This window comes from Sorex araneus, chromosome 1 (genome assembly GCF_027595985.1).
Source record: "Sorex araneus isolate mSorAra2 chromosome 1, mSorAra2.pri, whole genome shotgun sequence".
Lineage (NCBI taxonomy): Eukaryota > Metazoa > Chordata > Mammalia > Eulipotyphla > Soricidae > Sorex > Sorex araneus.
Window position 1 is genome coordinate 419,556,837 of NC_073302.1, and position 15,074 is coordinate 419,571,910.

General features: G+C 38.0%; 1 protein-coding gene across 2 annotated transcripts in view; it reads left to right on the forward strand.

Moving 5' to 3' along the window:
• Positions 1-15,074, forward strand: part of CPED1 (cadherin like and PC-esterase domain containing 1) — a 320,153-nt gene that overhangs the window by 268,492 nt on the left and 36,587 nt on the right. For both annotated transcript variants that reach the window (XM_055138503.1, XM_004602249.2), the window contains one exon: positions 5,217-5,353. In XM_055138503.1, the coding sequence (XP_054994478.1) occupies positions 5,217-5,353 (137 nt within the window). The remainder of the gene's footprint in view (positions 1-5,216; positions 5,354-15,074) is intronic.

Here is a 15,074-nt window from a genome sequence, read left to right on the forward strand (position 1 = left end):
CAGAGATCAAACTGAAATGTATATGGACTAATACAACCCTTCCCTTAACTCCCAAACAGCCAAAGCAATCCTTGAAAAAAAATATGTGAGACTCTTTAAACAACTTCAAACTACACTAAAAGGCCATAACAATCAAAACATCATGGGACTGGGATAAAAATAGACTCTCAGACTGATGCAGTATAATTGGAAATCCAGGAAGATCTTGCAGTGTATGAATAGTTAATCTTCAATAAAAGGACCAAAATCATGAACTGAAGCAAGGAAGCTCTCTTAGACAAATTATATGAAAACTGGTAGATAGTATAAGCCCCCCCCCCAATTGAACCCAGATCCCTTTCTAACACCATGCACAAAAGTCAAATCAAACTGGATTAAATATCTTGACATTAGGCCTGGGGCGGGGGGGAAGAGAGAGAGAGAGAGAGAGAGAGAGAGAGAGAGAGAGAGAGAGAGTAATGGACCTGAGTTGATTATATTGAGGAATACGTAGGTAGAACACTTCATGATATTGAATTCACAGCCATCTGGATTAGCCATGTTTAACAGTTATTAGGCCAGGTAACAGATGAAAGGATAAACAAATAGGACAGCACAAACCTCAGAATCTTCTGCACCAGAACAGAAACCACAACTAGAGTAAAAAGACACCCCATAGACTTGGAGAGAATATTTACTCACCACTCATCTGATATAGGATTGGTATCCAAGGTATATTAGCATTGGTAGAACTTTACAATAAATGATTTTTAAATGGCTGATAAGCTAAGAACTGGTATTTTTCTATATCCTATAGAAAAGAATATTCCTTCTGTAAGAGATAATGAGCAGCGAAGGGGCACAGTCAACCAGAGTTACTCAAAACATAAAGGTTCAAATTAAATGAGTGAGATTATTGATAGACATTCACAAGAATATATTTTCACTACTGGAGATGATTGGTAGGATTCCTTTATATTGAAGAAAGTGTCATGGTAGAAAACATCGAAAGGAAGTTTATTTAGGCATTTTAACATCCTCTTATATATCCACAGATGGGTCCCAAAATCTTATTTCACAGCATATTACAGTGATTTGGCAGAATTAGATTCATTTCTTGTCTTGCCAATGTAATAATTATCACACTAGCTAATGTAATTTTGTATAACTTTCGTTCCCCTAAGTTGATTTCTACCCTCAAGAAAAAATGGGTTAAGTAAAAGTCACAGTCTAAGAATGAGATTTATTGTCTAAGGAAGACCAAATAATTAATCCTAATTTTAAAGAAGAAGAAATTTAGGCACTTATTAAGGAAAATTGTTCAGGTATCATTCTATGAATATGTGAAAAAAGAACAATTTTAATCTATTTTAGCAAGATATGACAACTTTAATATTAATTTGAAAATATGTATTTTTTCTTAAGTAGAAACTGTTTTATGTTATTGCACTATAAAGAGGGAATCAGTGCTGTCATGGCAATAGTTTTGTATTTCATATTTTATGTCTCACATTCTATCAGTCACAAAGTTGAACTCCCTTTCTCTGTTATGCCATCCAATCTGATTTAAATGGCTAGAATCTAACTTGTGTTAAATATAAAGTTTAATTATAAATCAAATAGCTAGTCCCAAAAGACAGTTTCATTCCTCAGAATGTTATTCCTCAAACATATGTCATATTTTATTTAAGAAATCACAGCTTTGGTTCATTCAGTGTTTAAATATGTAACATAGAATTTATGTTCCTCTTTTTGACTATTTTAGTTAAGAGCTGGTATCATTTAAAATGTCAAAAAACTCAGTCCTGCAGATGTTATGCAGATGTCTATTTCAAGAGTATTACTAACTCACAATAAAAAAGTCATTGTTAACCGATACAAAAATACAAAGAGTTATGATGACTGTATAAATATATTGTAGTATAACCATTGAGGCCAAGTTTTCAGAGACCCAATCAGGAATCCTTTTTTATGCACATGTGATTTTTATGCCCACAGACTAATTGTACACACATTTGGATCTCTGTATATGGCCACTTGTTTCTCCAGCCTTAAGAGTTTAAGACCAAAGAAGATTCTGAGTTTTTGCAGATTGAGCTCTCGGAATGATTGGGTGAGGCAAGAAAGAGCCGGGTTGTATGCTCTTAGATATTAACTGATCTGATGAAAACCGAGCTCTAAAATATTAACAAATTTATCATCACCATTAGTATGTATATCTCAATAATATAACACTATTTTGATAGAAAATAAACAATCTTTTTTGGAACTCATGTCAATACATAAGCCTATTGAATGAGTTGGGCTTTTCAAAATAAAATAAAGTTTCTTAGAGCAAAATATCTTAGATTTTTCAGTAAGTACTATCTAAGAGATTGCAGGTCCATATTTCATTTTCACCTGATTATTTTTTGCTGTGACCTAACTAAGCATGATCAAGTTAAGACCAGAAAAATTAGAAACTCTGAGACTTACTTTTGGCCCAACCTGTTGTAAAAAGAACAAAAAACAAAAAACCTTTTTATGTCCATTAAATCTTTGTACCTTGATTTTCTGTAAAAAGAAAAGGATAGAAAGGAGAGACACAAGGCTCCTTGCAATTTTATCCAAGAGGATTCTACATGCCCATTAAATTTGAATCTCAATGAAGAAAATGAGTTCTGGAAGGATGTTTCTAGGGGAATTAATCAACAAAGATGAATCCTAAGCCTGTGTCTAAATCACATAGCATTGTTGATTATGAGGTAAAATAGGGAGAAATTAGACGTAGAGAGCAATGTATATTCTAAATTTAAAATTCAAAGAAGTTTCAAGAGACTTAGATGAATAAAATAACACTTTTGAGGACCGTCTTCAGGTTTCCAAACACCAGGACCAGGCTCAAATTTTCTGGGCAAGTTTTATCTGCTCCATGAAACCTTCCAGAAAATTCTGCCATGGCACTCTGTATATACTGGATTAGTACAGTTTGCTTTAGGTAGAGATGGGAAGTAAAATAGATCTGCCCACTGTTAAGTATACTAACAGGTACCACACACATCTATTTTATAGAGAAGGAAAGATAATCATGAAAGGAAAAAAGCTATTTGTACAAGTTAAACCATGCTTCTCAACCTTAGTTGCATATTAGAATCACTTGATATGCATTCTTTAAACCACCAGTGACTGAATGCCAAGATAGATATAATTTAATCAGTCTTATAAGACCTGAGCAGAAAATGCTTAAAATTTATCTAGGAGACTGTCTCTAATGTTCAGTGTTAAAGTACACAGAGCTGATGGAGGTAGTACCAGTGCTATGTCTCCAAAGGTCTGGCTCTATCAGCACCATGTAGATATTTTTACTCAGCTATGCATTACCTACTATTATGCTACAGTTAGTTCACATACCTAAATTACAACCCTTTACTTTAGTTTATGTGCTATTGCAGTTAAGCTTCAATACATTAATAAAGTGACAAGAAAGATCTTACAATTGAAAATATTAAGATATTAAAATTTTAGTTAGAATATTTTAGTACAGTACGCCTAACATATAATAAGGGAGCTGCTTCAATAATGTTTTATATAAAAATTCTCCTGGAGAGTAATATGCTATGGAAAAACACAGAATAATTCACCAGTTTTGAAACAATATAGATTGCCTTTTCTGGATAGACATTGAATAAGGCAGTTTTTTGAAAGTTAATATTTGTTAAGTTTAATAAGCAAAGACGATTTTGACAAGATAATTAGTAGAACTACATTACTTTTGAACTGTCTTATATTTCAATTTTCTGGCTCTCTAGACACCATATCCCACTAAAGTGATGCTACTATACAAATCTCAACGTTCTCTGTGAACCATCATGTTCTCATTTCCTTTTCTTCTTTTTCCTTCACGCCTTTTTCTTCTCTCCTTTTCCTCCTAGGTCCTCTATCATAGAATATGTACACTTTCCCCTCTCATCCAGTAAAAGCCCCAGACTAGATATCTTTTTACATTTTATAATTTGCAGCTATTTACATACAGAATGCTGACACATATGATTCTGACATCTCTGAGACCAGGAAATGTATATTAAACCATACTCATTCCTCAGAGTAGAAATCTTTCTCACTAAAATCCATGTCATACCATATGCTTTGGGCAAAAGAATCTCAAGTCATAATCACAGTGGTTAGAGGTTTTTTTTTTAAAAAAAAAAGCAGAAACCCCTGTTTTCTTTATAATTATAAATAGCTGGGAATATTTAGATCTTCAATATTTTGAATGAGAGATATGTAGTATTTTTATAAGCAAGATCTTTAGGTTAGAAGTGCTGATTGTTAGAAAATCAAGGTATTCATTTCTACAAAGAAAGCATATAAAGATTTCATACTAACAAATATAACAAGAAAAGTCACACAGTTCTGAGAACACAAACAATGGAAACTTTGAAAATTATTTTTAACTACTTTCTATAAGTGTGTTCATTTATACTGGTGCCCACTCGAGCAAATCGATGAACAATGGGACTACAGTGCTACAGTGCTACATGTTACTTTATCATATAAAAGATCTTAAATGCATTAAAATACTCATTTACCTTATGAACATTTTAAAACCCTATTGACCTACTGAATTCTGCTAGTAAAACAGTTACCTCTCTTATTTATATTAAACTGAGCTGAGTTCTTTAAATACATTTTCCTAGTAAGTCCTCATAGAATCATGCCTGGAACACATCTAAACACTGAAGCAATCAATGTGACAGTATTAGAGATAGGCAAAAAGATTCACACCAGAATGGTCATTAATCAAATTAAGAAACAGTAACTAAGCTTTCAAAGAATAACATGTATCTGAATATCAAAATCCTTTTTGGTTTGAACTGTGTTGTTTCAGAAAATTACTATGCATTGTTATTCTGTTCGATTGGCAAGAAACTCCACCAACTTTAGCAGGTACAAATGTTCTTTCCCTGGTGTGCCATACTTCAAGTTTCTTTTTTTTAATTTTTTAAATTTTTTTATTTTTTGCTTTTGGGTCACACCTGGCGATGCACAGGGGTTACTCCTGGCTCTGCACTCAGGAATCACCCCTGGAGATGCTCAGGGGACCATATGGGATGCTGGGATTCGAAACCTGGGTCGGTTGCGTGAAAGGCAAACGCCCTACCCACTGTGTTATCGCTCCAGCCCCCATACTTCAAGTTTCTTGCAAATTAACCTCCCCAGTTTAAACTGAACTCAGGAGATTTCTCTCTGTGTTCCAGGTCAATGGATTGTGCCTTGCCTTAGCTGTTCAGACAACAGGACTTGTGACTGGAGAGAAGTAACGTGGCAGCCACACAATTGCCAATATGGTGTCGTAACCAAGCCTCAGCTCCAGCAGTGCCTGGGAGGAAGGAAGGTAAATTCTGGATCCAGTGTGGGAGCCTTTAAATTATATGGCCTGCAGCATGGGAACCAAAGCATTGCATCTTCTAGCCCAATCCCTGCTCTCTCTCTTTCTGCATTAGAAAACTAACGGAGTGCAACTTGGCTCTATGAGTGGTACAGGAGAGCCTTAACAATTCTTTCTCAGAATGCTCAGTAATTTCCAAACAAGTTGTACATGACAGATGGAGGATATTAAAGTCATGTCCTGTACTGACCCAGTCCCATGCTGTTCATATCAGCACAAATCGGTAGGCACTTGCCACACCCACTAACAGTTGGCAGTGCAGAGCAGCTGGCCTCGTCAGCTGCATGTCGAGCAAGACACCAGGGCTCAAACAGACATCTGTAGTTTGCACAAGCAATGAAATGTTCCTGCATGCAAGACGCCCTTCTCTGAGAGCTTACAGAGTACATGGCATTGTTTGTTAACCCACTAACCTTCCTGCTCTTCTTTCACATTCCCTAGCAGGTCTCACGGGAACCTCACTAGGCTGTTTTTCCCTTTAGTGCGGCTTCTAAGCTGGTTTCTTGGACATGCTGTATCTTCTTGCTAGGCGCGCTCTGACTAGGTAGATCCCGGCAAAGCTCTTGGACGTGTGAACTGGGCACATAGACTGAGATTCATGGTTAACCTGAAGTAAGTAACCCGGACTGAGAATTTCAAAGTGCCTCTGATGAAACATTTCCTTCCAAACCGTGAGCTCTCACATCTGTGAGACTGATGTGAAAAGCTGATGTTTTGTAAAGCTCTCTTAGTACATAAAGTGAAGTGCACTGGGCTGAATATGTGCTGATTTTAAATGAGCCTTCTGCTCAGCTGTTCCACTAGCAAATGTCAGAAGGAGGACTTCGGGTGAGTGAAGGACCTTAGGATTTATAGCTGCTTCATGGGAATTCCAATATATATTATTGGATTTATAGCTGCTTCATGAGAATTCCAATATGTATTATATTCTAGTATATTATATATGTATACACACATATATATACATATGTATATATATATTGGTTTTGGAACTCACACTTATCAGTGTACAGGGCTTATTGCTGGCTCTCTGCTCAGGGATCACTCCTAGCAGGGCTTGTGAAGAATATGTGCTCCCAGGGAGCCAACTTGAGTTGGCTGTGCACAAAGCAAAAGCACCTTCCTTGCTGTGCTATCGCTTCAACCTTGTCTTTTTTTTTGGAGATGTCAGAACATATTTGAATTAATTTCAATATTTTTACATTAATTTCAATATCAATGCCCCGATTTCCATGACTGGTTGGATGTCTTAAGATTAGGAAGACTGGGCTGGAGCAATGCACAGCAGGTAGGGTGTTTGCTCGCAGCCAACCTGGGTTCAATTCCCAGCATCCCATATGGTCTGCTGAGCACCGCCAGGGGTCATTCCTGTGTGCAGAGCCAGGAGTAACTCCTGTGCATTGGCAGGTGTGACACAAAAAGAAAAAAAAATGATTAGAAAGACTACTTGTTTTTTAAAATGAAAAGAGGGCTTTGAGCATGTACTTTCCCATAGGAGACCCAGGCCCTATCCCCAGCACTGCATAATCGTTTGAGAACCAAGCTGGGAGTCGGCCCTGAGCATCTTTGGGTATGGCCAAAACAGAAAAAATTAAATTAGGAGCTGGAGAGGTAGTGCAGCAGTTAAATGTTTTGCCTAGCATGCAGTCAACCCAGGTTCAATCCCCAGCACCCCTTATGTTCCCTAGAGCCAAGCAGGAGTGATTCCTAAGCACAGAACCAGGGATAAGTCCCATGCACTGCTGGGTGTGACCCCCCCAAAAAAAGATATAAATGGAGGAGAATAAAGCAGATATTTAAATAATATGTTGCTGTCAGTATTATTAATTGAGCATTAGTTCTGTCCAAAGAACTTCGGTGTTATCTTCTGTATCCCAAAATTCCACAAGACCGTATGCTTCTTTAGGTCAAGAAAATGGTTTGAGTCACCACCATCATCTCATTGCTTGGCACAATTTTTATTTTTATTTTTTTTTGCACGCAAAGAACCGGGTTTATTATTTAAAGGAACATAAATTATAGCCAACGTTCCTGACCTCTTACAGCACTTTTTTCTACCAAAAAGCTAGGCGAGTTTATCTCACCTTCTCTTGTATCTAACTCCTGTCTTTTTTTTTTTTTTAATTTTTATTAAATCACCATGTGGAAAGTTACAAAGTTCTCAGGTTTATATGTCAGTTATACAATATTCAAACACCCATCCCTTCACCAGTGGCACAATTTTTAAAGCATAACAGGCACTAAATAAATATTTGTTGAGGAAGTGAATAAGTTAAAAGTCTCATTATTCATAATAGCAATCCTGTGAGAGTGATACCATTGTATCTTTATTCTAAAGAAAAAATAAACTCAGATAGACTAAGTAATTTCCCCTGATCATTCGTGAATGTTTGTGCTCCTCCTTAGGCATTTTAAACCAGCAAGTTGGACAATCCAATCTTTACATCTTAGAAACATTGGACCAACACCCATGAAAATGTTGTTGCCATAAAAGTCAGACTTCTCCAAGTTCTTACAGAATGTTTCTGATCTCACAACTTAGTGTTCATAAAAATAGCAAGACGTTGTAATTTATTAACCTAATTTATTAACCCAAACAATATAGCTGTTCACACAAATTTACTATTAAAGCCCATAGTGTTGGGCATAAGGGCTGGAGTGATAGCACAGGGGTTGGGTGTTCGCCTTTCACGCAGCCAACCCAAGTTCGATTCCTCCGCCCCTCTCGGAGAGCCCGGCAAGCTACTGAGAGTATCGAGCCCAAGCGCAGAGCCTGGCAAACTACCCGTGCGTATTGGATATGCCAGAAACAGTAACAATAAGTCTCTCAATGAGAGACATTACTGGTGCCCGCTCGAACAAATCGATGAGCAACGGGATGACAGTGACAGTGACAGTGTTGGGCATGACAATTTGTTAAATTCATTTTCTCCATTTAAAATCTTAAACTATACTACATAGATCTATCATCTTTTTAAAGAACTGAAACCTTCTCCCCTGTCTTAAAGTAACTTAATTTGGGGCTTAATTCATTTATCATATAGCACTAAAGCTTGTGAAGATCAAGGGCCTCTTCCCAATTTGCATAGGCTACTCTCCTGCTGTGAACTCACATGGCAGAGCAAGTGGGCCCTGTCTCCATCTTCTTCTCCTAAGAATACCAATCCCATCAGAGGGCTTCATGAGATTATCAGAACCTAATTAGCTCCCCAAGAATGTACTGCCTAACACCTTTGCATGGGGGTGTAAGGTGAGGAAGGTTCTCTATATAAAAATCTCAAGGGTTCACAAACCTATATAATCAGAAACTGTCTTTGCTAATTCACCTTAGCAAAGAAGTGGTAAGAAAAGGGAGAAAGGGCTTTTTTATACTCTTAAGCTAAGTAGAATGTTGCTAATCTGAAAATAAAGTTCTTTGTTTAGATTAGATGGTCCCATCAAAAACCCGAAAGGTGACTGTTGAGTGGAAAAGGTTTGATCTTAGCAGTTCTCCTAAACCAGAGGCAACTTTAGACCTGTCCATTCAGAAACTCCAATTGCTAACACACTGGCAAGGGTCCTACAGAGTGGCTTTTGCTTACCAGGACACAGCTTTATTCCATACACAACAAGGAAGCACTGTGCATTTTTAGCAGAGGCGTTGACTAACCAGAATTGGAAAAATTCTCCTGCAGCCTTACGGAGATTGCCTAGAGCAGGGAGGAAATGGAGGCTGGGAAATCAGAGACTGTTTAATGGAAAAAATTCATCATGAAACACTGAAGAGGCAAAGAAAGTGGAGAACATGCATGAATAAAATAATCCCATCAATGTAAGAATGATTGCAAACATGCTTGTATACACAGAACATTTCTGGAAGTGACAGAGATGATTATGTAAGTGGAGGAGAGGGGTGATGACAGAAAGGGCTTACATATTTTGCAAGACCCACTGCAATGGGAAAATGAAGACCCCTTGTGTTTAAAAAGAATTGTGAATGTCAAGAAGGCAGCAGCAAAATAATAAAACTAAAACCTTTCTCTGCACAGACCCTGTGCACCAACCTCAGATCATATGCCCATGAAACCAGCTCAGGAAGAAAGCATGCTTGGGGAAATAATAGTTAAACCATCCTTTGCAACCTATTTCTTTGCGTTATCCATATTTTTAAATCTAAAAATGACAGTTTAAAATGTTATGTGTAGGCAGAGAGTAAAATTTACAGGAGGTGGAAATTGAACAATTTTATGACTTGGTGGCATATTAGGTGCTTTTCACTCTCCATGACATAGTGGAGATAGGTGTGCAACATTCAAAGCTACAAAGGATCACATGTAATTTAAGAAAACTACATTTTTGGATTGGCTGGAGTGATAGTGCAGCGGGTAGAGCTTTCACCTTGCACTCGGCTGACCCAGGTTCGATTCCTCCGCCCCTCTCGGAGAGCCCGGCAAGCTACCAAGAGTATTTCGCCCGCACGGCAGAGCCCGGCAAGCTCAACGTGTTGTATTCAATATGCCAAAAACAGTAACAAGTCTCACAATGGAGACGTTACTGGTGCCTGCTCAAGCAAATCTATGAGCAACGGGATGCCAGTGACAGTGACATTTGTGGATGGTAGTGAGTTAGTAGAAAGGGATTTTCATGGTTCCTCTCTTTCTCCCTCTCTTCTAGACTAGTTTAATACAAATATAGAAAGTGATCCTGAAGCTCCTGTCATCGGTTTCTGAGACAATTAAGTTCTCTTCCTCTCCAGAATTTCCCATTTTTGACATTCTATCCCAGAGAAAATAAATGCTAAAGCATAGCAGTTTTAAGGACAAAACTACTTTGGGCTTTTAATGGATTTAGTTTTCCCTTTCCTGCCCTTTCTGGGTGCTGTTGTGATGACCAGGGACCACATGCCTGCTCTGTCCGTATTTGTGCTCTCAGCTGAGGTGCTGGCGAAGGGTGGAACTCCTACAGTCCAAGTGCTTGCTGAGGGGCACTGTTATGCTCACAAGCTGTGCTCATCAGGGATCAGATCCTGCCGTGGCAGTGCTCACACACACCGGGCTGTCCTGTAAAAGAAAGTCACTTGCACCAAGGATCTGAGAGTAGAGCTGCCGGGATTGAGCTGGCAACACGAGCATGAGGTCGCACTAGGCATCGAACTCTGCCACTTGCTGGCAAGGCAGGCGCTTCAGCCACTGAACCTTCTCCTGGCTCTCAAGATTTCTGTTACTTATTACAACATATATTGACCTTTGGGGGGAGTCTTTCAACCACATTAAAAATTCAAGAAAAGTCACATTATTTGAGCAAAGCTCTCTAGAAATGCTTCACAGATACATACAGCAACGGAGCAGAGGACAGTATGAGCCTCAGACTGGTCATCAGAAACCTGGTTCGGATTCCACTTGAATCTAAATGAAGCGATGACCTAAATGAAGTAATTTAAATGAATTTAAGTGCATCTAAATGAAGTTATATTTTGATTCACCAAACCCATCAAATTGATGTAGAAATCTTGCGATTTATCAACAATCCTAACATATCACCACAGAGTACAGTTAATCACTTAGCGAAGAATACTTTTTCTCCTAGCTCAGTGCTCCGGCTCTGTTTCGGCAGTGCTTAGGGAACCATGTGATGCCAGGGATTGGATCTGGCACGTGCTCCAGCCCATTGAACTATCTCTCAGCCCTTCAGAAAATTTTTTATGACTGAAAATTTACCATGTTCTTTCACTCATTTAGTTTTTGTAAGGACAAAAATCTATTCCAGTAAGTACAACAGGATCCGCAAAGCTGTTCATTCTGATAAAAGAAATGAGAGATGTCATGGTTACATCATACAATGGGATAGCTGCAAAGCTTGAACAAATCACAGAAACTGACTAACCCTACCTAGAAGGGAGGAAAAGTTGCTGACAGAAATTGCCTGAGGAAGATGGTGGTAATAACAGTCTAATCCATCACATTACTTTGGAATAATTTAATGAAAACAAAAAATCAAGATAATCATTTTTCTCTCCAAAGAGCCTATGGTGAGGGTAGATAGTTCAAGTAATAGCACATGCCTCACCTGTGTGAGGCACTGAATTTAATCCCTGTATGGCATGATGGTCCCTTCCTTTGTTCTCACAGTTGTGTGTGTGGCCCTATTGTCCCCCTAATCACAACTGGGCCGGAGTACTTAACTGTCAGACTCACACAACCGGACTGAGCATCTCCAGGAATGTCCTCTATAAGAAAGGTAGATTTTATGATTTAAGTTCTAATACTGTAGGGGGCTAGAGCGATAGCACAATGGGTAGGGAATTTGCCTTGTCCATGGCCGACCAGGGTTCGATTCTTCTGTCCCTCTTGGAGAGCCGAAAGCTACAGAGAGTATCCTGCTCACACGACAGAGCCTGGCAAGCTACCTGTGGCATATTCGATATGCCAAAAAAGTAACAACAAGTTTCACAATGGAGACATTACTGGTGCCCACTTGAGCAAATCGATGAACAACGGGAAGACAGTACTACTGAAGTCTGGTGTTCTCTTTGAGTTTTTTTTTTCTCTTACTATAGGGTACAGATGATGGGCAGGAACCAAAGCATAACAGATAATCTAAGACCATTTCAAACTGTTTACTCTTAAGTAGGACCCAGTTTATGCACATCTCTACCTTCACACTTTATCTTAAACTATGGACGAGAGCAGCCATGTCAAAAATGTGTAATTTCTAATAGTACCAGAGATTTACTCATCTAAAGACTACATTAATGTGAAGAATCAGGGTTTTACAGTGAAAATCCAGAAGGCTCGCTGTCACTCTGAATCCACTGTGCAAATACTGTGAGCTATACAAAAAAATGAAGAACTTTTTTTTAGATCCTAATCAAAGCTAAGCTTTAGCTTTGGGGAAGGCGTTCAACTGAGTTCTCTTTCTCCAATGAACCGGAGGAAATGCAGCAACAGAAGTTGGCAGAGCCACTGAAAATTATTGGAAAATTCAGTTTCAAGTAGAATTCTGGTTCTTTATACACTCCCAGGGGAATGTCTTTCAGTAGTGTTTCTTTCCATGGTTATCATGACCTCTCATGGTCTTTTACTATGGGCTTAACTTGATGAGCGCAACCCTATATTTGGAGTGGAGGCCCACCTATGCAGATGGAACAAGACAAAAAAGGTTGAGACTTTCAAGGAAGTTCACATTTCTTTGGTAACTTTGACTAGGAAATCCCTGTGTCTGAGCAGGACTGAGATTTATATCCTTCTGGCATTTGTCTTTTGTGAACAATAGCACAGCGGGTAGGGCGTTTGCCTTGCACACGACCGACCTGGGTTGATTCCTCTGTCCCTCTCGGAGAGCCCGGCAAGCTACCGAGAGCATCCCGCCCACACAACAGAGCCTGGCAAGCTACCCATGGCGTATTCCATATGCAAAAAACAGTAGCAAGTCTCACAGTGGAGACATTACTGGTGCCCACTTGAATAAATTGATGAACAATGGGATGACAGTGCTACAGTGCTCTGTCATTTGTCTTTACTTCAGCAACGTGAGGGAAAGTTAGAAAAGGTCTCTCCTCAGTACATATATCTGATTTCTTTGACATGTTTGCTTATTATGGAAGAAAATAAAATCGGGGTCCTTTTTAAGTTCAAATGCATCCAAATATGAGTTATTTTACTCAGATTTTTTTTATATATATCTAGGCTTTGTGATGGTAATTGTGTTAAATCACAGCAAAATCCATTGAAAAGTAAAAGCTATGTTTTCAATTATACTCTCACACATTTCTCTAAATAAACATCCAGCTCTTACTTAATAAACTCTGGATGGAACATTTATAAAAAATTATCAGAGCATAACTTCATAATCACAGTGTGAAATACATAGGAAATAGTTTAGAAACATGATAATCAAGTTTACAAGTGAAAAATCCTAGGAGCCCAACCCAACAGAATTAAACAAGTCCTTATTTTGTCAGTTGAAAACACATTTCAGAATTTAAGCCAGTAATAAAGTATCTGAGAGAAGAGTGCAATTAAGAAAGGGAAATATAAAAAAGGCAAGAGGTACCGAAAGCGCTTAAACTCAGCTGTTAAAACAGGAAATGTAACTTACATTTTTGAGTAATGTTTGCAAGTTAAGTAGTGACTTGGCCTTAAAGGTGTTTAAGGTTTTGAAGTGTGGATAATTTATAATAATATGTTCTGACTAATATGTGAATTCCATTTTGGTTACATGATTCATTGTTGCCTGTCATTTTCAATAAAAGGGGGTGGATAAAAGACAAGGACTAGCATCACTCTCACCAAGAGAAGATGGTGTTTAGAATTCTAATAATGAAGATAATACAATATAGACAGATAATTTTGTTCCAGGGACCCATAGACCTGTATCTAGATGCTGTTTAGTTTAGTTTTACTTTTGCCAAATTACATATGTTTGAGAGAACCTAAATATCAATTTGCTTTTGTTCTTAATCCCAAACAGAAATTCAGTTTGTCATCTAAGGCCAATTCAAGCAAAATACATCATGGAAAACATTCCTTACTACCAGGAATATAATCTATTACATCCTAATAGAGATGATTTGTTGAGCAAAATTTCCATCATGCCTAATATCAGGAACCATCTGATCAGCCTTGGCTTCATATTAGAATTGAAGCACTCATTGTCTTATTGAGAAATTAAATACGTATTTATGAAAGCATTGCTTCTCAAATTAGGGACTCATAGGAGGCTATGAGTTTTTCTAGATATGGGGGTATTATTGGGTCTACACTAGATATAATGGGGAAGATCCCTTTTGCCTCAGTTTTATTTTCTTTATTAACCAGTGTAATACTTTCCTAGTAAACAGGCACTACTAATGCTAAATGAACAACTAGTTGCTATGACACACTTACATAGTCTCCCTTAGAAAGTTACATGACCGTGCTTGTGGAATTGAGTTCCATGTTAGCATCTGCATGCATTTTATTAGATCCAAAGAAATAGTCCAACTTCTGTAATATTGAAGATATGCCCACATAGAAGGAAGGAAGAAATGAGAACAGTGTTTTATTTTATTTTACAGGGGAGTCTGCTAACTCAGGATTCTTCATTTGTCCAATCACTTCCCATCTTTAATAGAGTAAATGAGTATGGGAAACAAACAAGTTCCATATAGTTTACTGAATTTATAGTGATTCAGCCCAATTTTTTTAAGTTTAATTTTTTTATGTTTTTAAATTTTTAATTAAGTTTTAATTTTTTTTAATTGAGCTGTCATGCGATACACAGTTACAGAGCTGTTCATGATCAGGATCATACAATGATCCAACAACCCTCCCTCCACCAGTGTCCATGTCCATTTCCATGTCTATTACCAATGACCCCAGTTTCCCTTCTTCCCCAAAGCTGTCTCTATGACTCCATGGCAGCAGCACTTTCCTTCTCTCTCTCTCTCTCTCTCTCTCTCTCTCTCTCTCTCTCCTTCCTTCTGAATTCAGCCCAATTTAAGAGAACAGTCACTACACTTCTCTTTTCTTATTTGTAGCTGAATTTTTCAGTCATGTCCTAGTTATTTTTGTAGCTAGAGAAAGGAGGCTACAGAGTGAAATATATACCTAGTATATAATAAATCTCATTATTAGTGTCCGTTTCCTTAAGATCAAATTAAATTGGGTGACAACGATTTCATGCATGCATAAGTCAAAACTTTCATGTA